The following is a 26,302-nucleotide window of genomic DNA, read 5'->3' on the forward strand; positions in this document are numbered from 1 at the left end:
GAAATGGAGGAATATTTGCTATGCCCTCTATTTCTGTTTTCGTAATTGAAAGTCCTACTAGATTAGCACAAAAGGATGTATGAACACTTTGTTGGGCGCTTTCATTATGCATAAATGTCGAAAAACGAAGTAACATAGTTTCAGATTGAGTATTAATTTTTTATAGATGCGATCAATAAAGAACGCATGCTTGATTTATTGCAAATGCCTCTGGTTCGCTTCCTTCCAGGCTGGCGAGCTTTCAGGAGGTGAAACAAACTGACCGTCCAATGTGGGAATGTATAGGTGCCGGCATGGCCATCGTATTTGCGCCATTTCTCATCCCCACTGCCGGATAGATCGTGCCTGACAGCAAAAGTGACGCGACGGTAGCATTGCTGTGATTTCTCATCCCCGATGAGGGAACACGCAGAACAACGGAAGCTTGAGCTCATCGCATATCCCCTATACATGCAAGGTCACCTCGGAAGCTCAATGCGATTCTGTCGCTGTGCAATTTTTTTTTATTGGCATTTGATTACAGCACAAGACGGGGGAATGAAAAATGATTCAATGTGTCATCATCGCTGTAAAGGAGGTTGTCCAAGTAATAACAGTGTTGAAAGTTATTTTCGGGCGATGGGGAAGATGAGGAAACTCCGTGTGCTGTACACAAGTCTATCGCACGTTTTCGTAGGACGCTTTTAGGGATGAGTGGCACGTTTAGGCCGGTATAAAATATCTGTCTTTCTAGATTAAATCCAACGACAGTCACAGGGGGCAAAGAAAACGTATTTTCTTTGGCTATAGTTACCAAGTAGCGAGGATTTTTACTTAGCCGCGTAGAGTGATGATAACCTGAGGGGGGTAAGGGGAGCTCTTTACATCACCTTTCGAGACTGTTAGGTCTTAAAGGTCAACTGCAGTGATATTTGCACGTTCAGCTATCGAACAGAAATGTTAAGTCTGTATTCTAGACGGAATGTAGATCTCACATGCCAAATTTCTCACAGGAATGCGACCTAATTCTTCCGCAATAGAATGTAAGAGAAGCGACCCATGATAAGCCATGCCCCATAATTTAGCGATTTCTAAGGTAACCTTGAGCTGATGACGTCATGGATTGGTCGGGCACACGCGGAGCGCAGGATTCGCCAGCGGTTTCGTGGCATCCGAGCGTGCTGACACCGGTTTAATTTTGTGCTTTCAGTTTAATGTGGTGTATACTTCAGAAGGATGGGTTGCGAGAAGTTTTGTTGTGCCATGGGAATAGGCGGATTACGCCAATAATTTGCTGGCGACAAGAACCTTCGCCACAGGCAGCTAAATTTTTCCGCCCCGTCAACGACAAGAAAGGAGTATGCGTGCGCTCCAAAGAATTTTTTTTTTTTTACCCGAGTTTAACGAAGACTGAGTGTACTTTAAAGAAGTTTTTGGATTCATTGAGGCAGCGTTAAACAGGCGCTTGAAAGCCCCTGTTGCCCGTGGCAACCTTGTTTTTGAACAACGGCCCATCGAAGCTGCCAGATGAACGGAATGCCACCGTGAGAGGACGCGACCTACGAAGAATTCATTAAAAAGCTAAAGTATGCTTTTTGTTCAATAGTAGTGCCCATGCGTCAACAAAGCACCACAGACAGTTGCATGAGAGCAACTCTGAAAAAAGCCGCGCGTTCATATTCACTCATGCTTGTGAATGCCGAAAAAAATGCAGCTTCCTTCGAAACCACTGCGCAGCGTACCAAGCACCATTTCTTCAACCACCCATAACTAAAATGATTATCATTCCGGCGTAGGTTCTGTTTATTGTTCCATTTTTGCCTCTTAAATCATGGAACCAAATACTCGTGGTTGTCTAACAAGAAATGCAAGATTTAATCCGGCAGTTTGTTTCAAGACGCTATAGCATGTATTGAAGCCATGACTTATTTTATCTTTGTTTTATTTAGTAATATACTTACGTGTAAGGTCTTTTATTTAGAACAATGTTGATATTATCTATCATCTGGGTTTTAAAACGGCCAGTCCAGTAACTCGCAGAAAGGCGTAGTTACACGATGAACAACTTGAAGGCAGCAGTGAAAGCTGTAAGCGGGTGCACCACATCTACCTTCGCTCGAACGGTAGTATAGGAAATACATGCGCAAAAGGTGAAATGACCAATTACATCTCGTAGTTTAATAGGCGGCCTTTATATTTGCATACGAAGTGATCTGTCGGGTGATTCGGCTGGCTCTCGCGCTGATCGGTCGTGCACGAAGGGTGACTCGCCCGGTCGTAAGCATTCAATGCATCGTTTCAGAGTGGACTCTGGAAAGCTGCTTTTCTCGATTTCTGACTTGAAACTAAAAGCTTACAGCGTGGCTTCGGGCAGTGTCGATAACGGTAGGACCCGTGTTGCTTGACGAACCAAGCCGTAACGTCACAGCCGATGTCACACCAAGAAGCATATGCGAGTTGAGAATTCAGAATTATACTCGTCAGTTCGATGTTAATTTCTGGTTGATTTTGAAAATTTTGTATTGCACACAATAAAAAGTTTTTACCCATTAACTCGAAAAAGTTTAAAAAAAACAAAAAAAAAACACCAAGTTGCCCTTTAGTGTTACCGTGAGGACTTTTTTTTTTTTTCATATACGGCTGAGAAACAAACAGCGTTGTCTGGTTGCTTTTGGTAAATTCGTCATTGTCATCGGCGATAATCTTCAAACGGTTTTTTTCGTGGTCGGAACACTTGTCGGCCACATTTTGATTTTGCTGAACGGAACATTTACGATTAACTTAGTATCTTTTTGAACATTGCATAGGTGAGCACAAACAGGAATTCCGGAAAAGCGCCTTTCCAACTTGAATTGTTTGTGAGCAGAATTGTTTTCGCATATCATAAAATCCCGCTACAGCGGTCCAAGATATCCGCACTTCTTCCCTCGGGAGGCTCGTAGTTCTTACTTTTATATTATTTTCTATCATCAGAAATGTCCCGCATTGATTTTTTATGGCAGCCTTAACTAATCAATGCCATTATAGAATGAAATTTAAAAGACAGCTTTGGCTTCGCGTTACAAGGTTTAGCCATTCCCTTCAATATTTTCAAAGCAGTATCACTCAATATTCCACATTGCCTCACAAAGATAACTAAAATTAAATAAAGTTGGACTTGCTTAAACTAATATGGGGAAGAGTATCTTAATCATTTTCTGGTGTAATGTACGCTATGAAAAATGTTTTGCCCTCTGAAGTAAACGCATCGACTAGCAAGCGAGTGCGAGAATGCAACATTTATATCTGGCTTATATCGCGTGAAGCTGTGTAAACTTAGCCTTGTTACGCCTGCTACTAGGAACGCATAATTGGAAGAGGTTGAATGTTCGAAAAGGAAGGAAAGCAGAATCGTAGTAGCATAACCTAGAAGCGAATTAACACAGCCTGGCGCTTCATTGTGATCACAAAAGAACATTTTTGAAATAAACCTGCCCTTGATGGAAATTGCCCCTTTTGGATTTATTCTGGCGCAGTACTAACTAGCTCAGCCGTGCTTGGCACACATCTCCACTTCTGTGAAACCTGATGTATTTGTCCTTTTGAGATTTGTCATAAAATAAAATACGAACTAAAATATGCAGTTGCTTGCGCAGGAACGCGCAAAATCAAACTGTTTCTGTTACACTTTCACGTGGAGCATTGTTGGCTATCTTTAGAGCACTGAATTGTTTTCAGGGGCAGGAAGTGTTCGCTTTAATTGGCTTTTATGCTTTCTGTACAGTGGATATGCTTACATGAGCTTTGAACTAACTGTCCAAGTGAAAGCGACAACCCTAGAGCCTGGTCCGTATGAGGGAAAGCTTTCCCTGTTTCTCAAGATGCTTGGCTTTTGACCGTTAGCAAACAAACAAACAAATACAAACAAAGTATATACCATGCTCAGGTATGTGGCAACCATTCTTAAAGCTCCGCTGATATCCTATAAGATAAATGCTGGTTTCAAGAGTTGCCTTTCGTTTTAAATCGTATCCTGCATGAAAAGTCACGCACTGCTCATATTGTCCACCGATTTCTGGTAGATACAGATAGAATCTGTAGTGTCTTTATTTTGTTTGTGTTTGTTTTAAACTGGTTCGCTTGCAAGTGCCACTACGCAAAAAGAGCAGTGTGGCACCACATTTGTTGAGCTTCGTAGACCAATTTTAGCCCACTATACTAAGGGCTACTAGGTGGAGAAAAAACACCGAATAATGCAGGGGCGGGGGAACGAGAGAATATGTAGGGTTTATTTTGTTTCCTTTCAAGTCAGCCTCAGCTCCTCTCCTAACTTTAAAATAGAAACTGCGTCAGAATAGAGATCGCGGTTATCATCGACGACCGGTCGTAAGAATGCGGCATATTTGTGAAGGCACGAATACAGGATCACAAGCGAAGGTAGTGGCAGGTGAATAAGAAAGAAAGCTAGGCTAGTTGAGGGTGTTCACGATGATGATATGTGGGTGAGAACTTTACAAGCACACAGCGGCTTGTGTCCAGAGTCTTCTCTTTCTGTGTGCTTGAAAAGTTTGCCCCCATATATTGTCATCACTGGCAGCTAGGTGCAGGCGCTTTAGCGTCAGTAGTGTCACAGAACGCCTTTGAGCCGACCACATCCACAAACGTCTGATATGTGGTCAGCTGCGGTGGGTTGGCTGCGGGGTTCGGTTGTGCGCAAAAAAAAAGAAGCATTCATAGTCATAACAGGCAGAAAAAAGAATGGGTGAATGAGCGCTCCAGTATAGAGCGAATTAAATCTTAAACGCGTACAGAGAAGTCACTGCTATTGTTAAAAACCTGCATACAAAATTTGTTGGAAGCTGGTGATAGATTGTTGTTCGCTCTTTCGTTCTTTGTTTAAGCGGTGCTCAATTAGTGTAGATTATCAACTTGCCCAAAACTACAAACTTCCAAACAGCGTCAACTTCAAATTTCTGTCGATTGATATGCATGAGCAGCGACCAGATTCGCACGGTCCCCAAAAGGTAATTCTTTATTCTCCTTCTTCTAGGAAGCGAGTGCTGACTAGACGTGACAGGTGATCAATATTGTGCCGGAATAGGTGGCATATGGTGCACCGGAGAATACAATTCAAGTATCTGTTCATGCAGCAATAACACCCACGACAACAAAAGCTAGCAGCCTTGACATCCTTCCCCTTCACATTTGCCAGGTATTCCCTTGCTTACGGATTCGCTAACTATTAAGTACCTGCGCTCGGCTTTTCTGGGCCTTCCCTTTCGGTCATTTCGTCAGCATCGAACTAACATAAAAAAAAAGAGTCGGCTGGCGCCTATAACCATTTCGTATGCGATACCTGGGTTTCCTGAATGCCTTGTAGTCATTTCTGTTACCTCGCGCCGGAATACTTCAGCACCATATGTTTTGCAGAGGTATCTGGGACCAACAGGCTTCGTGTCATTCGTACAGGCCAACCTTCTGTTCCTCTCGCAAATCGGCTATACATCGGCTAGTGCGACACACACGGAAGCTCGACGTACGTACGGGGCCACGAAGCGCAACGTCCGACTTTATAAGGTTAAAAATACTCCACCTATTCCTACGAACATTAAACAGAGGAAACCGTCATAAGCGAACAAAAAGGACCATGGGATACGTCGGCTTTAATAAAGGACGCCATCCCTCTCTCACTCTTTTCGTCATTTTAGCCCCTAATCACGCGTGTCTTCCTTCCGAGCGAGAAAGCACTTTCGGCAATCGTCTCTAAGGCCTTCGATTGCATTTCAGAGTTCGAGTAAAGCCACCGCCAAGCTCGGACCCCCTGCGACGCGTTTGTCCCCCGCCACTGCTCGGCGTTGTGCACAAACCGTACACGCAGGCGACACCGAGCGAAGCGGGGCGTGGCGCTAAAGAGAGACGGGCGGCCAGTCGACGATAGGGACCGGCGGAATGAGCACCGAAGAGAGATAAATTGCAAGAAAGAAAGCGATGCAAGCAGAGGAGGCGAAAAGAAGTATCCAGTCGTTGTTTCTTCTCCAGTGGCGGCTATGTATATGTCAGGGCAACAGACGACTCCGCGCAGACCTAATGAATTATTCATTATTCTCTCCAGGTTAAGTAATCACACGAGGAACAAAAACGAAATGCAGTAAAACATTGGCAAAGGTGGGAGAAAAACAATCGTATACGACACCGACACTCACAATAGCTACCTTCTCATCATTCGGCATCAGCGGAGCTTTTGTCTGAATCACCGGATCCCATGCATGTTGCATTCGGAAGTCACCTGTGGGCACGAACTGTGCGCTTCTACGACTGCCCTTTCTTTCGACTCTGTTCGCCCCTCCCAGAAAGTAGAGGCAAGGTCGAGGTTCGTCGTTTATGGGCCATAATTCCGCCTCTGCGTCGGCGTCTTATTCTACCTGTGATTTGCCAACGAGACTGCTTCCACCGCACGAGAACAGTGTTTTTCACTCTTGAGCGTCAGCGTGAACGGGAGCTTGACAATTACTTATCGCCATGGAGCTTTTTGCTTTCTTTTTATTCGCTAAAAAATAAGGCATACGCAGAGGGCGCATAAAAAAAAAAAGAACAAGCATGAAACACCGCTGTCATACAAGCGCAGACAAAAGCTGGGGTGCCACCTCTCGTGTATACAGAGCACGAGCTAAGAGGCAATCATGCGTTTCGGAACCATGATTATTGAAAATCACACATTCAACAGTTACCCGTCCAATTTTAGCCGAGATGCCATTTCATACCTTAATCACGTGAGTTCTCACTTATTGCCAAAGTATCAAAACGCTATTACCCACTGACCAAGTTAATAAATATATACAAGCACGCAAAAAATCAGTCTCCGACGATACAAAGGGATAGTGCACCTGCAAATCGAATATAAAATTACTGAACGGTAAAACTTTAACGGTGTGAACTCTGCGTTCCATCCAGTCAACTATATGGAGGTCTTCACGTGAGGAAATACCACGTTCTTCACGTTTCTTTTTTCACATGCCAGGCAGTAGCCGATGGAAACTTCCAAAAAGAGACCTCACGCATTAGCTCTCTTGTACGCGACGCCCGCCATTCAAGACGCCAGATGAGCGCGGGTTTTAAAGGAAGACCAACAAGTGTGCTCTCGAATATGAAGCCTCATTTCATTAGTGACGCAGACATTCCAGAAAAGTCCTGTATCTCAGGGATAATTCTTTGTGCTCTGCCAGCGCTACGCCAGCAGCGGCAGCAGCGTATGCGGCAGCAGCGTGCCGCAAGTAAACAGCTATAGTGAGCTCTCTACCGTGGCTTGCACAGGTAACCGTTTTTACACAAGCGGGATAATGACTGAGTTCTTGGCAGTCAGGAGAGTTCATTATTCTGACGTGAAGCGCCACTAATATTTGTTAGCGGGCACTCGAAGTAATGGCTCATAGTGAAGCTCTATACGGCCAGAAGCCCTTGCCTGAGTTGTTCTGGCACTCCATCAATTTTCGGTAAAAGGGCTATGTGTTGGCTTTTTCCTTTCTTTTCTTAACCTTTAAAGGAAGGAAAGAAGAGATAAATTTCGCCAAGTTCGGAATCTGTAGGGTGGCTTGGACATTTTCCTAAATTATGCAGCAAAGAAGAAAGGATGCAGCTGAAACGGTACTGAACCACGTTTTGCCCGAGTTGAACAACTCAGGGGCTGCTACGGTAGAATTTAGTGGCGAGCGCAGGAAGTTTGTTCGGTTACGATGCCAGCGCTATGCGCGCAAGGTAGCAGTAATTGGATATCTTTGGAAGAGAATTCAATCACCTGCGCCGGGCGTAACCTCGGTGGCGAATATGACTTTGATGACTTTGTCGCTAACAGATTGAGTCTTCGGCTCAAAGGTGTCGCCAAAGCAGAAACGAGATTGACAGCATGGAGGAAGAAGAGAAAAGGCAAAAAAAAAATAAATAAAAAATACTGTTTTGGATGTGGTGCTCTGCACAATGGGAAATGCAAAAGGGAATACTAAAAAAAAAAGATTGCTGGAGTTTATATTGGCTGTAGGCTCCAAAACTATAATGGCTCTAAAAGCAGCGGAGGCTTCCGGAAACTTCGACCAACTAGGTGCGTTTGACGTGCTCTGACTTTGCGCAACATACCGGTACCTTGCGTTTCGCCTCGACCAAAACACGGCCACCGCGGCGAGGATCGAACCCGTGTTCTCAGATTCACCCGTCAAGTGCCCTAAGAGCTTAGCCACCGCGTCGGGGCATAGAAAACAGAGAACAGTTGGTTGCGGCAAGAAACCTGGACCCTGTCACTCGAACTCAACTATGCACTCTGCTGGCTGTGCAAAGCAGACGAAAAGTTCGGTATTGGCTCAGTGAGCGATTCAGAAGTGATAGCTCGACAAAGAGTCGTATATAAATTCCACTGGGGTCCAAGAGAGAAAAAAAGTTGCGTAGGTTTACCGTGGCTAAACTTAGCATAACGTGCTGGGAGCACTATATGTTTTGGCGCAGTTTATCTCGGTAGATTTTAAATGTAATGGTGCTGTCCTTATCTATCTTTTCGCTACAACCTGACAGAGGCAGGCTCGTTAGGAGTACTGCGTTGTATGTTACCCAAGTTACCTAAACATAAGTTTCATAGACATAAAGCACTGATTTAACCACGCGCTATCGGCATGCCTGTGTGACCTAGGGACACCCACTCATGCTCCAAGAGTCTTGACAGGCTAGATTCCGATTTCACCCTATCATCTCAATGGTTCGCCGAAGCCGCGTCGACAGCGTAGGGAATGCTGTGCCTGTTATACCTGAGGAAGGAGTTCTTTCGCGCTAAAATAAAAGTTCCATTCCCGCCGAGACGAAGTTGAATCGTCACACACTGCCGACCCTGAGAATTCGCTGTTGGCTATGTGTCAGGGAGTAAAAAATATCACATGTATTCTCCGTCAACGGGGCGGAGAAATGTAGGATATCATTCACATTCAACAGAGTTGGTCTAGTTACGATATGTCCCTCGGAGGATTTAACATATTCAGAGCGAGAACTGTCGTCATTCCGTGCTTGCTGTACATTGCAGCCTTGTATACTTTTAAGCTTAAATGATAGCGGTTGAAAAAGCTGGCGAGTCTGAGGAAAGAAAACTTAGATGGGCTCCGAAGACTTCTGGCGCTGCATAGTTACTCACAAACACAACACACAAACACACAAGTACTACTGAGTTAGATGGGCTCTCCGACGTTTCTATTCAAATCTGCCGGAAGTCAGGAAACTCTGCAAACCGTTGGACATCTTCTTCCTATGCCGAATATTTTAACCCTGTCGCTATGCGCCCCCCGCCCCCCCCCCCCCCCCTCCTCTGCGTGCTGTGCGCGCACGACGCATAACAGCAATGTTTCTCGCATTCATATTGCGTTCTTTTTTCATGCATGCGTAATAAATTAAGAAATCGATCAGCGGACACGTCGGTATTTCTGGACTGTTCAACGGCTCCAGCCTCAAGACCAACCACGCCCCCTCACGGGGAGACGGGAGACGAGAGATTATATTTGTTTTGATGTTGCCAGCGCCGAATACACTGCTTTCCACTCTGTCATCTCGCCTGGCGCGATCGAAACGTATCGATTTCCTGGCTTGGAGCCTTCGCTTCCTGTTGTGTGTTCGTGCCTCCTGCTTATTTCCTTCTTTCGCGTGTCTGCCGGAGTTTTGGGCAGGGTTTTTTTTTTTTTAACATGTTTCGTGTTGTTGTGCCTCTTATACCAGGCTGGGGCAAAGAGGCACATTTCTCGCCTATTTCGTTTCAAAGCCTTTTAGTTGGACAGCGCGACTGACCGCCTGACATTTCTTTGCCGCAAGTTTCAGAAATAAGTGGAAAGAAAAAAAAATCATGGGACGAAATTTTAAGCGGATCCAAAACCGGGATCGAACTCATGCTTCCTATTTTAAGAAAAATGAAAAAGCGGACCATAAATGCAAGTAATCGGCTTTCGCAGACAAACGCCCGCATGAGGCTTGTATTTTGTGTTATTATATATATGCGAACAGGCTTTCGTTCCACTCCTTGATATGTGAACACATTGAGACAAAAACGTCAAATCGCTGCTTAGAGGAGGGTCTACGAACCGATGAATGAGTGAGTATCGTTCATCGGGCAGTCCTACTTTTCGTCACACAGGCCTTCATCTGTTACAACCTTTCGACTTGTCTCTATCCTTTGTATTTTTATGGCCTTCAGTTTAAGATATCATCGCTTTGAACTACAACGAAAGAACGACATGACATATCCAAGAAATATGGGTGAGCTCCTGATCAAACGAGTGCTTCAGTAAAACGTAACATTGACCTTATGAAGCGCTTACAAAGCTGGCAATGCAGCTTTTGACAATGCAACAAAAACTGTCGCTCAGCTGAAAGAGGGAACGTTCCTATCTTGCCGCCCACTGAGAATGTTGTTATGTGGAGGAGCTACCGCTGTTGATAGGAACGAAGCTTTTCCGTTGCTCTTCTGCAGGCTGTTACGCGTTCGCGAAAGCAAGCCGGTGATGAAAACAACAACCATATGCAATTGAAGACACAGAACAGCGAAACGCTAAAGAGTAATCTGCACAATTGACAAAGTGCACGTGCGCACCTTTATGCACCGAAGCTGAACAAACCATTAACATAACTGATGCTGAACAAACAGAACAATCGTTTCAGAAAACGCTGAAGCGAAAAAGAATTTAAAGCTGGTTTGGTATATGGGCTTTAACGTCCCAAAGCAACTCAGGCTATGAGAGAAGCCGTAGTGGAGAGCTCCGAAAATTTTGTCCACCTGGGGTTCTTAACCGTGCACTGCCATCGCACAGCACACGGGCACCTTGCTTTTCGTCTCCATCGAAAAGCGGGCGCCGCAGCCGGGATTCGATCCCGCATCCTTGGGCACAGCATAGTCGAGCGCCCTACAACTGCACCACCCCGACGGGGTGAAGAAGAATGTAAACCCTCGTTATGATAGTCATTGGAGTGTGACGAGAAATAAATTATACCGCGAAGTGGGTCGCTGGATTAAGCTTACATGGAATGAAGCATGCTTCTCAAATTGCTTTGCTACCTTAGTTCGAGACAAAGTCCTGCCGACCCTCGCATACATTGCGGACTAGAGAAGAAAAAGTAAAATAAAATCATTCAGTTTGCGGCGGAAAATACAGATTAGAACAATAAGAACTGATCTGATCGTGATGTCACATGTGGCTACACCCGCCAAAATAAACGGCATAAAATTTTGCCAGTGGTAGTCTTCAAATAGTGGATTTTTTTTTTTTTTTTTTTGTAGCGGTCTTCTATAGTCAAACCGCACGAACATCTTCAAATTTACGAGATTGTCAAGGCTGCCAGCTGACAGCCTCCAATACTTGCGGCAACACTGGGTTTTCACAATATGTAAAAAAGGAACGGTAATTCGCTGAATCGTAAGTGTGAAATGTATGCCTTTCGGTAGAAGTCTTTTAGAAGTACAGCGTTCAGCGTATTTTATAGGCAGTATTTTGATTTACCACTTTCGTGTGGCAAAACTGACTGAGCTTCATATTTAGGATCTGCACGAACGGGCCTGTTGAGTCAGTGATAAAGATTTTCATGATGTTTAAAAAAATGTATTTGTTTTCGTGAAAAGTTTCGGGAGGTTTTATGCTTTTTCACCTTTTTTCTTTTTTTTTCCGCAGCTTGGATGCTTGGCTGGTTCATGTGCAAGACGGTGTCGTACCTTCAAGGCGTGGCTGTCAGTGCCTCGATCAATACGCTGGTAGCTATATCCATGGATAGGTGAGTGACACCTGCGTTTTGCTTTTCGTCGAAATAAAAGCGAGCAGGGCAATTAATTCTGCTTAGTAAGCTATGTAGTCTTTAATTCTAGGTTTCTAACAGAAAGACAGTTTATGCTGCCCCAACAGAAAAAAAAAAGAAATCTGTCGATGTTGATGATGAGCTTCCAATGCTTGTTTCCCTTGTGTCGTGCTTCTTTGACTGGTGGGAGTTAACAGATAATAGCTTTTCTTTAGTATCCTCATCTGCGATGCGTGTCAACCGGGATTCTCAAAATACGCACGTCATGTTCAAAGTCCAAAACTGATTTGTGCTGGTCTTCGTATGAGAGAGCTACACGCAAAGTTATAGCCATAAAACCGAAAACAAAAGTGCGTAATAATCCAACAGTTTCAAGTATAAGCACCTCGCTTAGGAGAAAAAGAAGCCTGAAAACTGAAAATTGAAGAACGAGGTACTTCTTATAAATACCTTGAGGACAGTAATAAAACGGGTGCTTGTCGAGCAACCTGTTTTGGAAACAATATTATCATAATAAAAAAAAAAAAACATTCCGAAAATATTCATCCGTAGCTAAGAAATTAAATGCACAATAATTATGTTTTTCACTTTCCTTACGTACTGAAATCCCTTCTTTCCGTTCTCTCGCAATTTCTCCTCCTATATCGTCGCCCCATTTACCAAATCTACAGCCAGCGCTATTATTGCACCACTGTATTGACCGGTGGCAAAGGCGGCAGCAAACTCTAGCTCTGCAGCAATACTTCACGATGACGCGATTGATGTACCATAAAACAATATGAAGGCCTTACTTTACCCTCGACCTTGTGCGCGTCAATTGGCTGAACCGCTCGCGGTTCACTTGTGCATAACGCTAAGGCTCTTCATTATAGCCAACTTTCTCAGCTTTCCACTATTGCAGCTTACTCTACACCCGTCCAGAAGAGTAACCGCCAAGCTGATGTGAAGGGAGGAGCAGTTCAAGAAACCATTAATTTGATTTTGTTCCATAACATAAATGTTAGGAAATAAGTTGTTTATAGCTGATGTCGTTGCAACCTCTCCATGCTGTCAAATACCTTCACACTTGCGTATTATCATTTGTCTGGTTTAATTTGGTTTAATAAATATCAATGAAGGCTTCTTATTGCACCAATAAAAAAGTATCGCCCTAATAATTAAAAGCATTGGTAAATAACAGTTTTAAAAGCCATCAACGGTAAAAAGACGCTGGTATTTCGAGGATTCAAATAATACTCAACTTTAATCTGGCTGGAGAGGCCTGTGTCCTGTAGCGGCCTGTTGATGAAGCTGGTAAACGCTCACGTTACGATTGCTTCATGAAAAACAAAAGTAGAGCGTAAAGAAAAAGAAAGGCTCTTTCGCTTCTCAGAGTATGCGTGGGCATCCCGATGAACATAATAAACAAAAACTACTTCTGTTAGCAAACTAATAGTTGCTATTTGCGAGAAAAGCTTTTGGTAAACAGGCATTGCCAACTATCAAAATCTTGCCCATCAACATCTGTCAGCTTCATCGGCATCTTATAAACGACAGCCAGGAGCCACGACAAGTGTCGAGGGCCTCGCTCACCCCCTCCCTTGGGTGAAAATAGATTTTTGTGACCGCTTTCGCTGACCCATCTCGTTGTGCATTGAAGGCTGCTTGTCATCCTGGCGCCACTACCCAGCTGCCACGCAATGTTGGAGGCAGAAATGTTATTCCGGAGCTTCATATATACATTATTTTTCAGTGATGCGACTGAGCGCCTTCTCCGTTTTATTTTCTGTATCGACAGCTCTTTTCAGTGTTTCTTTCTTGTGCAGTCTGTGCGCTTACTAGGAGGTTAGCAGAGATTGGGGAAAGAAAGTGTTGCATTCTCCTTCGAAGCTACCCGTATATATTTACGGCGATAGTGGAATCAGGGCTTCTGCGATAAACAAGAGAGGCATTGGCGTGTTTAGTCGTAACAAAACTTTCTGTTGCCCACTTTGTCGTTATCGAAAATATCATCGTTATTAATATCGATAACTTCGTCGAGATGGAACGAAAAATGAGCGCTGAGTGTTTCATGGTATGATGCAATCCATATGGACTTGGTCGATGCGGGCTATACTTTGTAAGTTGCCTCATGGTGCGAGGAGTATGATTTAGTAATCGCATCAATTTCTTTGTTCCAGAGTAGGACACATGAAGTGTAAAGGCCTTTTTCTATGCAATTCGTCGGTACCTTCCTACTTGTTTGATGCCAACTAATGCGCAACGCGTATAGTACGAAGTATGCTAGCATAGTGCGGACATAAGTAAAAGGGACACGCTCTTTTGTTCTAACTGCAATCACGCCTTTCCTATTCAAACATTATTCTTAAAAACCGCACCAGTGCCCACTGCCGGCCTGCACATGTCACAGCCGCTAGTTTCAACTAGGCAACGCGTCAAAAATTGCAGTAAGAAATTGTGGGCTCTTTTACTTTCGTGCACACCTGTATACATAATGGCAAGTCGCATGGCTAGGAAGAAATAAACTTATTCCACGAATACTAAGCAGAAATTCAGACGAAAAAGAAGACAAAGGAAAATGATGGTTATAACACTGCGGCATTACTGATTTCATTGGGGCGGATATATAAAGGGTGTACATGACCTTTCAAGATAAGGCCTTTCAGTGAGAAAACCTCGTTAACCCGTTCACAAATGTTCCTAGCGCATAACACTGCGACGCCAACGAAGGTAATGAAGGCAGTCTCGGCTTCGAATTTGGAGACGGGGGGAGAATGAGTATCAACTCAGCAAACCAAAATAGTCTCAATAAGTTCTCTCTAAAAAGGGAGGAGAGGAGCGGGAAAATGAAAAATTTAATTATCAGTACACTTCCTCAACCACCTTGCAAAGGAATTTAACCATCCGACCTCAAATCCCTCCCCACGACTTTCCTCCGTACTCCTAATATACCTTTACGTAAGTATATATATATGTAATATTACATATTTAATATTTAATTACCTTTTTCTTTTTTTATCCCAGTTCTCATCTTTTCACATTCTCTTTCCTTCTCATACAAAAAGAAAAGGAAAAAAAATCAAGTTCCCTCTATTCCAGTTATCTGCACTGCACTCATCTCGTCTCCGAGACAGGCTCCCCGCCACTAACTATAGGGCTCCTCAAGAAAACCTCAGGGAGCATCTCTTAAAAATCTCTAATAATTTTTTTTTTCAATTGGTTTAAGCCCGTTATACTTAGTAGCACTGGCAGAGGCACATTATTATTTATTATTTTTGAGTGGCCTCCCCATATATATGTCTATTTGATAGATCAAGTGAAAACATGAAAGAGCAAATGCGCGTAGGCAGAAGTTAGGCTTAGAATTTGGACAATTTGCTTCATTAGAACAGAAGTACCACCCGGCGACAACGATGGACACTAAAATAATGAATAAATTTGCTGCGAAAGAACACTCTTGTGCTTTCCTTCCACAAGTGAATTGTTTCGACAGAGAACATGAGAGCCAGAAAAAACTATGGGTAGTTACAATAAGTGCCTTTATAGTCCGAGAAGGCGGCAGGCGGCACAGTCTAAAAGGTCTTGCATTTCAAATGCTCTTCGGTAAGCATCGAAGAACCGTTTCGGCTTCTCACTTTCACTTTTAGTAGTGAAGGAATTGTTGCCGTTGCTTTTCGGAAACTACTGTTTCTCAAGAGCTGTTGCGCTTTAGAATCAGAATGAACTGGGTAAGCAGTGTATTCCCTGTGGGGTATAAATATTGCACCAAAAGTGGGATTTAAAAACAAACCTGCTTGCGAGCGAAGAAATTGAATTGAATTGAATTGAAAGATTGCTGCCGCATTGGGCCTTGCGCATTTTTAGAAATGAAAAAGACACTCCGTGAAAGCACCATGGAGTCAAAGAGAATCCATTCGGAAGCAAATTTGCGTCGTATTGCAGTGTATATCGCAATGGGACCAGGAGTGAACTCAAGCAGCGAACGAGCAGGGCGTTGAAGTGCCTCTGGGAAGCGAATTTCAAACAGTAAGAGCTCAATCACAAGCAGAGTGTTCCAAATGTGGCCGTTACATATTTCAGGCAGCAGGGAATCTGTCGCACCCGGTAGCAAGGTCACGCCAGTATGCACAACCATGGCGAAAGTCCTGCTTGTATCCTATCTGGCGCACACCGCGTCAAAAACAGCATTCTTGTAAAGCGTAACACCTAAACATGTGGCAAGTTAAAGTTACATTCAAGAGCCTTTCTCAGAAAAATGTCGTACGGCGATACAAGTTCCTTCCCGAAAAAAGAGATTGCTGCTCCTTAACTGTGTCTTCCCGGGTGCCGTTCGGCACATTTAGGGGCTTGTACTGCTCTTATAGTCGATGCGCGGGCATGAACAGTCCTTCGGCACTTGTTCTCGCAGGTGCTTGGCCATCTGCTACCCACTCAAGTGCCAGCTTTCGACACGCAGCGTGCGCAAGATCCTGCTGGTCATCTGGAGCTTCTCAGTCGCCATCACGTTTCCCTGGGCCCTCTACTTCACGCTGCAGCCCATCCATCCCAGCATACCGGGCGTAACGCTGTGCGTCGAGCAGTGGCCAGACGAACGGTCGTCCACTCTCTACTTCATTCTCGCGCACCTCGTGCTCTGCTACCTCTTCCCATTGCTGCTCATCGTCGTGTGCTATGGCTGCATATGGGTGAAGGTAATCTCGCTCTCTGCATATACGATGCTCACTATGCTGTCGCCCCGCGTGGGTTACTTCAACCCCTGCGAGAAGCATGACGTCTGACCAGCCACAGGTCGGTGCTGCGGGGCCACCACCCGTGTTTCGGACAGCCCAGATGCAATTTTTCGTGCAGTGTACGGAGGAACGTTTTATTACACGACACGCGGCCACCCAACGGCATGACGCACAACTCAGCATTGTGTTTTCGCCCAGCGTACATAAGGATAGCTATGATTCGAGCGTTGCTAGAGATTCGGTACAGCGTGTCGCAATCGCCTGCTGTCGGCCTGTCGCGCCTCTGGCAGAGTGTAATTACTCTGCCTAGATCGCGACCAGCGCCTTCCCTAGGCTGATGGGTTACCCGGTGGTGACCCACACATCGCCCCGCTTCCTTGCTGCGCAGTGTGCGTTGCCCGCAATGATCTCATAGCGTTTGTGGGACCTTACGTAAGGCGTCGAATTTTTCATGTCTGCCGCAGGCGTGTTCGACTTTGTACTTGTTTTTCTTTCGCACTGAGAAAAGCAGGGGACAGCTGACTGCAGCATTCACGAATGAATGCTCGAATAATCACTTCACCACGTGGTTTTGACTGCAGCAACGACCGAAAATGTTAAGCAGTGTAGAAGCGCTGGTTTTATCGCACTCGTGGTCAGGTGCTGCCCTCCGGTAGGGACTGGAAAATTTTCAACTCGTGAAACTGCGAGGAGTATTACATATTGCTTTAGTGGATTGTTACTGCATTTAAAGATTACTCGGATCGCTTTATCAACTTTTCTATGCAAGGTTATGTGCCCGGTCGCACCGCTCGAAGTAGGACAGTACAAATGCCAAGAAAGGTTTCTATATTTAATACGTTATAGCGCGGTGACATGGACGTTAATTTAGTCTACACTTAAATTATTTACACGCGTTGCCTTTAGCCATTTCCCTGACTCAAACGGAATGCCAACAAACTGCGTCCATCCAGCCACGAAAGAGAGAAAAAAAAACGATTGCTTGCCAAACTCATTACAAGGAGACAATCTTTTAGACAGCCAATTTTTAGCGTTTCAGTTAACCAGGTTTCTACTGAGGTGCTTTAATTCTGTCAACCTCCGTGAGAACCTGATCTTAAAGAGAAAAAAAATCTCTGGTGTCCCTTATATGCTCTTCGTAGAAATAAATTGAGGTTCCTTAGTTGGAACGTCGTATGTCTTCTGGCATGGCTGAATGTCGGTGTTTACTATTATGTCTAACGTACAGTAATGGTTTAGTGTAGAAAGCAGGTAATGGCTATGCGCGATCGTTTGCGATAGTGTTGCTTTTCCTACTTATAGCAACAAGGAGAGCGCTACTGATAAGCCCAGGCTTGCAAAATACGTCATGAATCACATGGCCTGCCGCATATCCGATGGGGTCTTTATATGAATTCTTGGCGTAAAATATCATCAACGGTCAACACCGACCAGTTGTGCTCGTGAAGACTAACGTTGGCTCTGTCTCCGCGTTAGCGAAGTAACTAGGCAGCGATTACATCAGGAAAAGCAGCTGAATGTAATTAAGAATAGTAATCGACACCCTAAGGTAACGGTAAGATATAAATGCTGCCTGCAGCCAAGAGCATATTCCTCAGAAAACGTTCCACATAATTTTCGCCCTGCCCCAATCACAACGTGAGTCGCCCCCTCTTGATGCAAACTGCGCACCAGTAGTGCTACCCCGAGCCACTGCAGTTATTTCGAAATTGACGCACTTTAGTGATAACCCTATATTAGCTAGAATAGTTTGGCAGGAGGAAGTTAGACACAGGTGCCAGCAGAGTTCGAAAAAGGGGCATAAATGAACGGACAAGAACCCGGTATGCCAGTGGCATTCAGGACAACTGAGAGGCCTGCGCTCGCTCGCTGTCGCAGGTGTGGCGGCGCCACATCCCGGGCGAGACCAAGCAGACGGACCTGATGGTGCAGAAGTCCAAGCTCAAAGTGGTCAAGATGATGCTGGTGGTGGTGGTGATCTTCGTGCTTTCCTGGCTGCCGCTCTACATCATCTTCACGAGGCTCAAACTGGGCAGTGCCCCCGAGGAGGGCAGCGTCGACTGGAACCTCATGCTCATCCTGACGCCTGTGGCGCAGTGGCTGGGCGCCTCGAACAGCTGCATCAACCCGGTGCTGTACGCGTACTTCAACCGCAAGTTCCGCCGCGGATTCGTGGCCATCGTCAAGAGCCGCAGTTGCTGTGGAACCCTGCGCGAGCCGAGCTCGTTTCGCGGAACCACCATCCGCTCTGCCGCGGGCGGCGCCCATAGGGGGCTCTCCAGGTACGATACGCAGTGCGAGTACCTCTCCACTTCGGCCGTCTGAGGCCTTGGACTGGCCAAGGGTGCAGAATGCGTAGCTCGGGTGCCGTTAAGTGGCGCCGGCAGCATGCTGAGATCGGCTCGGTGAGCGGTTCGAAGCGGAGGCTGCTGCTGCTGCTGTGCTGTGCGTGCGTTCGAGGCGCATGTCTGTTTGCGTCATTGTTTCGTGTACTTTACCTCTCGCTTAACGGCAGTCGTCGTCAGCTTATGAATATTTAACCACCTTCCGAACAACACGAATGATTCTGCCCTGATCGGGCCAAGCTTTATGTGATGCAACTGGGTTCTATACGGCTTGCAAGTTAAACCTTAAAGGTAGGGGAAAGACGGTGACTACGTATTTATTTCGTATGCTCTTCTCCAAGGAGGGAGGTAACATGGCATTTCTGATCTCAAAGGAATGTTCCCAATCACAGCGTGCAGGTTTCCGGTTTTAACCACAGATATTTGCGGTTTCAAGTTTCATCCTGCCGTCTCATAGTCGCAATTCGGACAAAGAACTTGTATCATTGACACGCTTGCTTTGTTCGTCAATTCACCAAACACGGCAATACGTAAGCTGTCTGCTGCGTAAATGTTCTTGCAGGGGCGCGCTGTTGAAGGAGAAACGAACAAGATGCCATCTTTTTATTTAAACGTGTCGAGACATCTGCAAAACTTGCAAGCCGCATAGACTGTTCTTTTCTCTCGTGACACCATGCCTGGCAGCTAAAGCAAAGGTTCACTGCCCAGCTACGCATGCATTGTACGAACAGCTGAGGCACGGATCCAGAAGCTATTGCAACCATATAAAAATACGGTGATGATTTTAAAGCCCGGTTCTTGAGTTTGCACAGCCTATCAGAAGAAGTTTACGCGTCCTCTTCTGTACAGCATCAACGATGACGCTATTCCCACTTTCAATAGAAAATATTGTCTACATGTAAGCGTACATTTCAAAATGTTATGCTTGCTGAACTGCTAGAAGGCAATTGCAAATTCGCTGACTCAACAAACAGAAACACTTTCTCAAATGTGCCTCCTTGTATCGCTTCGGCGGCTCATTTAGACGATAGTTGACAAAACAAGAATTTCTGACAGTCAGTTCAAAAGAAAATGCATAAAAAAAGCTGCAACAAGTAACATTCAGCTAAATCGCTAAGATTGCAGCGGGGTAAAAGAATGAGAGCAGAACAATCACGCGGGCTGCTTTAGAATGGACAGGTTGTTTCACTCATCCTGAAGACAACCGTAACTACCGTTCCATTGAAATGTACCGCCAGTTTTCGAGAGCTTAACTGAAAGAATGCTGTCCGCAGTAATCAAGACTTTGCTCTCAGAATAGCAGCTGACTAGCTGGCACGAGCTCCATCTTCCACGTCAGCGGCCGCCAAATTTGGGATAGCAAACGCTAACAGAGTGCGCCTTAGTGCTGGTAGATTGCGCAACATACTGAACGAATAGCGGAAATTTTAGCGCCTGGACCGAGGGAGGAAAGAAATAGCGGAGTAGAATAGAACCATTTTATTCATGCATAAAGTTTGGTATAAGAGTCTCTAATTGTTGTGAAGTTTTTAACAAAACATAAAGACCCACGAGGCATTCGAGGCTGCGGCCTGCGTGCACGCTGTGAAGACTGCGATGTACGCAAACGCCGCCAAAAGCAGGATGATGTAAATACACGGTCAGACCAACCAGGGTTATTAATCAATCGCGCTTTGTGTTGAGCACGTACAGAAATTCCATAGCGATGATACCATTGCAAAATTTGCGGTAGTAAATGTATCTATGTCGCCCACATATTTTATGCTTAAAACCTCTCGCATATTTCACATGTTTCGAAAAATAATCAAGCCAATCTAAGGTCAGAAAAAGGGATTCTTGTCTTAATTGCTTGAGGCAACCACGATGAATATCTGTATGCTTCCAGCCTCCCTAAGATAATTGTGCAATTTTCGCCGAAGTTTCGTGTTATACACCATAAATCATTGCTTGATACTAACGGTCTTGGATTGGAAATTGTGGCAGCTACTAAAATTCTTAAAAAGTGGCCACTGGGAAAATTAATGTGAACAAATAAAAGTGGCAGCTCTATAACCACGCTTACAGCCGAAGGTCTAGCAATGCATCTAAAAGATCTATCGTTTTAAACCATACCTATGAAAGCAGGCCCTACTGCAGACAGTGGCGCTTGTAAATAAAATAGCGCAGCAAAACAACAGCTGCAATCATGAGGCCATATTGTTGCCTGTTTTTCTTACCGTGTTAGGGAGTACGCATCGACTACGTCACGATGTGCCCATTTTGTGGTGCATGTAGCACTGCGAAAGGCTGCAAGCTATCTATCTAATCTCCTTATTATCACCTGCTCTGGCTTTCACTGCTGAAGCTGAGCTTTGCAGCTCAAAGCGGCGCCCGTGACGTCGTATGAATACACCTATACCGCGTGTGTTTCATGCGTAATTTGTTTCATGATGATATTTGCCCACTGTGCTTTTGGTGGCGAGCCCCGTACTCTGCCTCATAATATGGCATTCACTGAAACAAACGAAGAAACCTAGACAAGAAATCACCAGATATTTTTGGGTGGTCACGAGCGAACAGAACACGACAGGAAGAAATTTAGGAACTCGTCACTCTGGGCTTTCTCTTTTGCTGATTTTTTTTTTCCAATTACATGTGTGCAGGAGGCGATGTTTTGCTTTTGCTTGGCATTGTGTTGTTCCGGTGCTCTTATGTGATGTGGTGAGAAGTGATCAAGCTGTGTAATTTTAATAAAAAAAAAACTTCAACTTTCGTGCTCTGTCGCTTGCTAAATGCCAGTGCTGCTTCTGCCGCAGGCGCTTTGGCTGCTTCTGCTTTCCACTCGGAGCATGCATGCTTGCAAGCTTGCGTTTTGCACAGTGCTGCGATTTCTGAAAGGACTAATACAACGAATCTATTCCACTTCAATGCCAAGGCAACTTTTCTGCCGTCCGTCATTCGGACACCGCTTCTATTGCTGGGAGTCGGGCGTCTGGTGCTGCAAATAAGATCTAAACCAAGTCAAAGAAGTGGACTCGTTGTGTTAGACCTGGCATTATCTTTTCTTTAGGGCTTCCTTATCTTTTTTTGTTGCGCCCTGCCCTCTTGTAGGCTTGCACTTCTCTGCCTGTATTGCATTTTGTTTTTAAATCTGCGCACAAGAATTCAGACTTCGAGATTATCATTGTGCATGATTAAACTTCTTGATTGATTGGCCGGCCAGATGCGCTGTAAACCAAAAGCGGAGTTAGTTCAGTGAAGTGACATTAAAACAATGTGATTTCATTTGCTAGCTTGTCCTTTTTACGCGTCTGATAACGAACGTAATCGGGTTGGATATTACAAAATGATGCCGCTTCAGCGAGACGTTTGCTGCACTTCGTGTGGCGAATAGATATTTGTTTAAATAGTGGGAACCAATGACGTTCGCCTAACTCACGTTTTAATTTGCTTCTGGCTTCTTGTTGGCGTACAGAACGCCTAAAGTTACACAATCAATGGCAAGGCTTGTAATGACACCGTTGTTCTTCCAACTTTACGGAGAAAAGTGAGAATGAAGTAGTCTACAGCAAGCGAGAATAATATTGACGGAGGTGCAAAAAAAAAAAAAAAACAAAAAAAAAACGAAGCCCGAACTTCGTGCCATTCATTTTTCTAATTGCATTCGCTACTCTATTCAGCCTGTTCCTGCTCCCATTTTTGTAGAGATAGTAATTGCATTTGAGCGAGATCATAAAACCTTTATCTTGTCACGACCGCATCTCAGACTGCCGATTTACGGAGTTCAGTCTGCAGCCTGAGTGTGGCGATGATCGATCCTCTTTGATTTCCTGTTACAGACAGCTTTCGCTGCCTCGAAACAATACACTCTAACAGATTGGTATGTTTAAATAATTCTCCTAACTACCTTATTGCGAGGAAGGGCCTGAATAAAGCCTGATTTGTGTTTTGAAGGTAGCACGCATGCTCCCGGCACTTGTCAGATAACTAGGACAGGTACGACTGCAGTGAGGACTGAACCCTGTACTAGAAGCCAGTGGTCAAGAAAAGTTTTCGGCATATTAAACAAGCCCCATTATAAAAATGACCTTGAGTGTGCAGCTCCTGGTATGGTTCGAAAAGACTTCAGCATGACTGGACAGAGGGCTCAGCCTGCTGGCATGCTTTAGAGTTACTATATGGGTTATATAGCTATATAGTTACTATATAGCCAGTATAGTAACTCTAGCATGCTATAGAGTCTCTGGAATGGAGCGTGCCTGTGGTCTATGAGCGCAAGCGAATGCGTTCCCGACCACACGGAATGTGTGGGTGGTATGCCATACTTGCCTTATATTATGGTCTAAATAGTGAATAGCGAGAAAACAAACATTGCAAAGCTGTTTAAATGGTACAAATGACCATTACATTAACTATAGGATGTATAAAACGCTTTTTAGGAAATGTCTACATGAAGCCGAGAGGAAAAGCCATAACAAAGATATGCTGTCGATTGTGTAATGAGGTGCTGTGGTTTATGCTGTCGGCGAAGGGAGAGTAGTAGCTCAATAATTTACACTTAATACTGCTTCCTTTTTATCAGGTTTACATTCCTCATCACGATGTGGAGGAAGAAATTTTATTTCAAATATAGCGAGCTTTAGTCCAGAGTCACCAAAAGATGAAAAGGGGAGGGCATGGGACTGAGCCCCGTAAATATCTACCGTAAGGACGTACAATCATGCCGTTGCGTCCGCCATTTCAGCTTCAGCGAACGATCTGAGAATTAACTGTCATTGTATCAGAAAATGGATGTTTGCAACTTTTAAATACTCAGTGTAGTCAGAAATCATGTTCTATATTAAACAGCAGACAAATAAAAATAAAATACATTTTTACTTTCACTTCTATCTTTTCTCAATGTAAGCGCTCGGCTTTTAACTATCACATCTTAATATTCTCAATGAAGAGCTCTGCTTTGCGATTATTGACTTTCTTTCTACTCCAACTATGGAAAAGTATAAATAGTCGTGTCGAAGTCCACTGACAGTAAAGAAGAGAAGCATGTGACGAACACGCTCTTTTAAATCTTGCGGTCCTTTTCAGAAACAGCACGCACATGCCGCTTTTTACAACAAAGCAGCTGTTTCACTGAACGAATCGGAAGACTCTGTGCGGTTGGAGTATTCCGACAGAGTCACATCATACGTAAGCTCAAGCACGTAAGGGCTCTGCTGCCATCGACAGGTCTTTTTCCTCAGCAGGGTAGCTTTCAGCTTACAGGCCACATTGCCTAGAGGCACTCATCGAAAAAAAAAAAAAAAAAGAACGCCTAATTTCAGTGTCCTCTTAGCTAGCCATGCATTCCCGCCACGCACTGTCTTTTTGGTTTTTGCTGGATACACATAGGAATGGGTGTATGCGTATCTCTCGAGTGCCTCTTTGTGCTGCGATGCGCATGCAAAAGCAATGGCTCTGCCGCTGTTGTGCTATAACACCTGCTGCGTTGTTTGTGATCCCAGGTCTGAGATTCCGGAGTGCGTAGCGCACCCACGAGCCAGCGCGAAAAAAGATACGTTGCTAACCAACGGCCGGACGGATGCCGAAGAAAAGCACGCGAAGGTGTCCTTGGTAGCCTAACCCTTTTGTGCCGTAGACGTTCCCCCGCTGTTCTGCCGCTGTGCTTTCGCTGCACGGCTGCTCGCGCCTGCCAGTGTACAAAAGTGCGTGGATCGGTGGAACCTGTCGCACGTTGGAGTGCGGGAGCCTACCTTCGACGCCTTTCGGCATGCAGTGTGAGCGCTGCTGACAGCAGAGAGCAACGCTCGTGTCTTCGTGAGTCAGCGTTGCTGCCCTTTCGGCTCTGTTTATAATTTTTACTGGGTGTTCTACTTCTCGTGCGATTTCGACCCTCCACATGTCTTCTTCCAGAAGCTTGGTTGCCACCTTCACTTTCGTTTGTTTAGAAAGCATTTGCTTATTAATCACTCTATTTTATTGCAATCCTCGGTACCCTTCAGAGAAATAGAAATAAAATAAGTACAGATAGGATAAGCTAAAGCGCAGTATGAAAAACTTGAGGCTGCCCTGCTTATGAAAATAATTCAACGCCGTGGGTCTAACCTTCAGTGCACGAACAAGAAGAAATATAGGTAGTGTTCAACTGACATTGCAGAATTTATTTCGATAACGTCTCTGTCTGTAGAGAACGTTTCCTGCCTGAAAAGAAATTGACGTAGTTCCTTTACACTAAAATATGTAGGCAACATTTGTGCCCACGATAAAAAGTTTCGGAGAGAACATGATTCGGGGCGAAGTTTTGTTTGCGGCTAGACCAAGGAAACGTGGCAACGAAAAATAAATTAGAGTGCTGATATTGAGACGCAGACCCCAAAGATAAAGTTTTACAGCTGCCCGAAAGTTTCGAGGAAAGCAAAAACAAACTGTTTGGATACATTTGCAAGTAACGTTCTCATTTTTTCTGGTGGCACAGAGTGATGGATGAAGAAGGCAAATACTACACGAGACTGGGAATAGTTATCTTGAATAAAACGTTAAAACCTTCACTGTGTCTCGTACGAATGCCTGCGGGCAATAGTACATTTCGTTACCCCCCAAATCCAAAGCCAAATGATCACTCAAGCCTACCCCCCCCCCCTCCCCCACCCCACTCCTTTCTGTCTGCCTGCTCCCTGATTAGTCGTCGGCCTTTTTTCTTTGTTCAGACACTGCCATTTCACGAGCGAGATGGCAATCTCGCTCCACTTTTTTCCTACATCTGGTGAAACTGTCTTTCGGGCTCCGGTGTTCTTGCTATAAATCAGTGCCAGCTAAACGCGGGCACCTGAAATACGTTCAGGAGGTTCAATGAAAGCACTTGACATTTGTAGTGGTCTGATTTATATTTCGGATAAAATGATCTGGAAGAAATTTTTTATTGATCATTCGATATGGGAGTAATTTTTTACTGATCATTCGATAGGAGAACAGAACGCTTTGCTCCTTGCTGTCAGCACTCGCTTAACTGCTAAGGTCGACGTGGGTCTCGAAGCCCGTCAGCTCACATGCTGATGAAATGAAGGCTCCGTTTCACGTCCGCTTAGGGTGCCATAAAACTAACCACCTTAAAAATGACAACATATGCTTTCTTGTTTTGTACTTCGTTATGAACTCTATGTATTGTACGTATGTATGTGTGTGTGTGTGTGTGTGAAGTAAAAGTAAATAAAGACTTTGCTCAAGACTGTGTTCTTTCCTTGGTAAGCATCGGCACAAAATGCCTGCAAACGTGATCACTCCTAAAGTATCCTCGCCAACAAAGAGCTACACAGCCACTTCAAGAGGCGGTAAGTTTTGAATAGAGTGCCTAAATGTGTCGTCACAGGAAGAATCTGCATCGTCATCGTCATAGAACTGAGGCATACAGCGCCGTCTTTTTTCTCATATCAGAAGGAACGGTAAATTTAACGCTGACATACCGGTCTTGATAAACAAATTGAGCTGTAATACAATGCAATCTCGAAATCTAGAGCC

General features: G+C 44.7%; 1 protein-coding gene across 1 annotated transcript in view; it reads left to right on the forward strand.

Annotated features, from left to right (window-relative positions):
* LOC146203841 (neuropeptide SIFamide receptor-like) overlaps positions 1-24,409 on the forward strand; it is a 160,812-nt gene extending 136,403 nt beyond the window's left edge. Inside the window, exons 2-5 of the mRNA XM_084585777.1 lie at positions 11,637-11,736; positions 16,145-16,427; positions 18,345-18,748; positions 24,292-24,409. Coding sequence (XP_084441903.1) covers positions 11,637-11,736; positions 16,145-16,427; positions 18,345-18,748; positions 24,292-24,409 — 905 coding nt within the window. The remainder of the gene's footprint in view (positions 1-11,636; positions 11,737-16,144; positions 16,428-18,344; positions 18,749-24,291) is intronic.
* Positions 24,410-26,302: the final 1,893 nt, after the last annotated feature.

The sequence above is a fragment of the Amblyomma maculatum genome, chromosome 1 (genome assembly GCF_055883805.1).
Source record: "Amblyomma maculatum isolate TAMU_Amacu chromosome 1, ASM5588380v1, whole genome shotgun sequence".
In the NCBI taxonomy this organism is placed as follows: Eukaryota; Metazoa; Arthropoda; class Arachnida; order Ixodida; family Ixodidae; genus Amblyomma; species Amblyomma maculatum.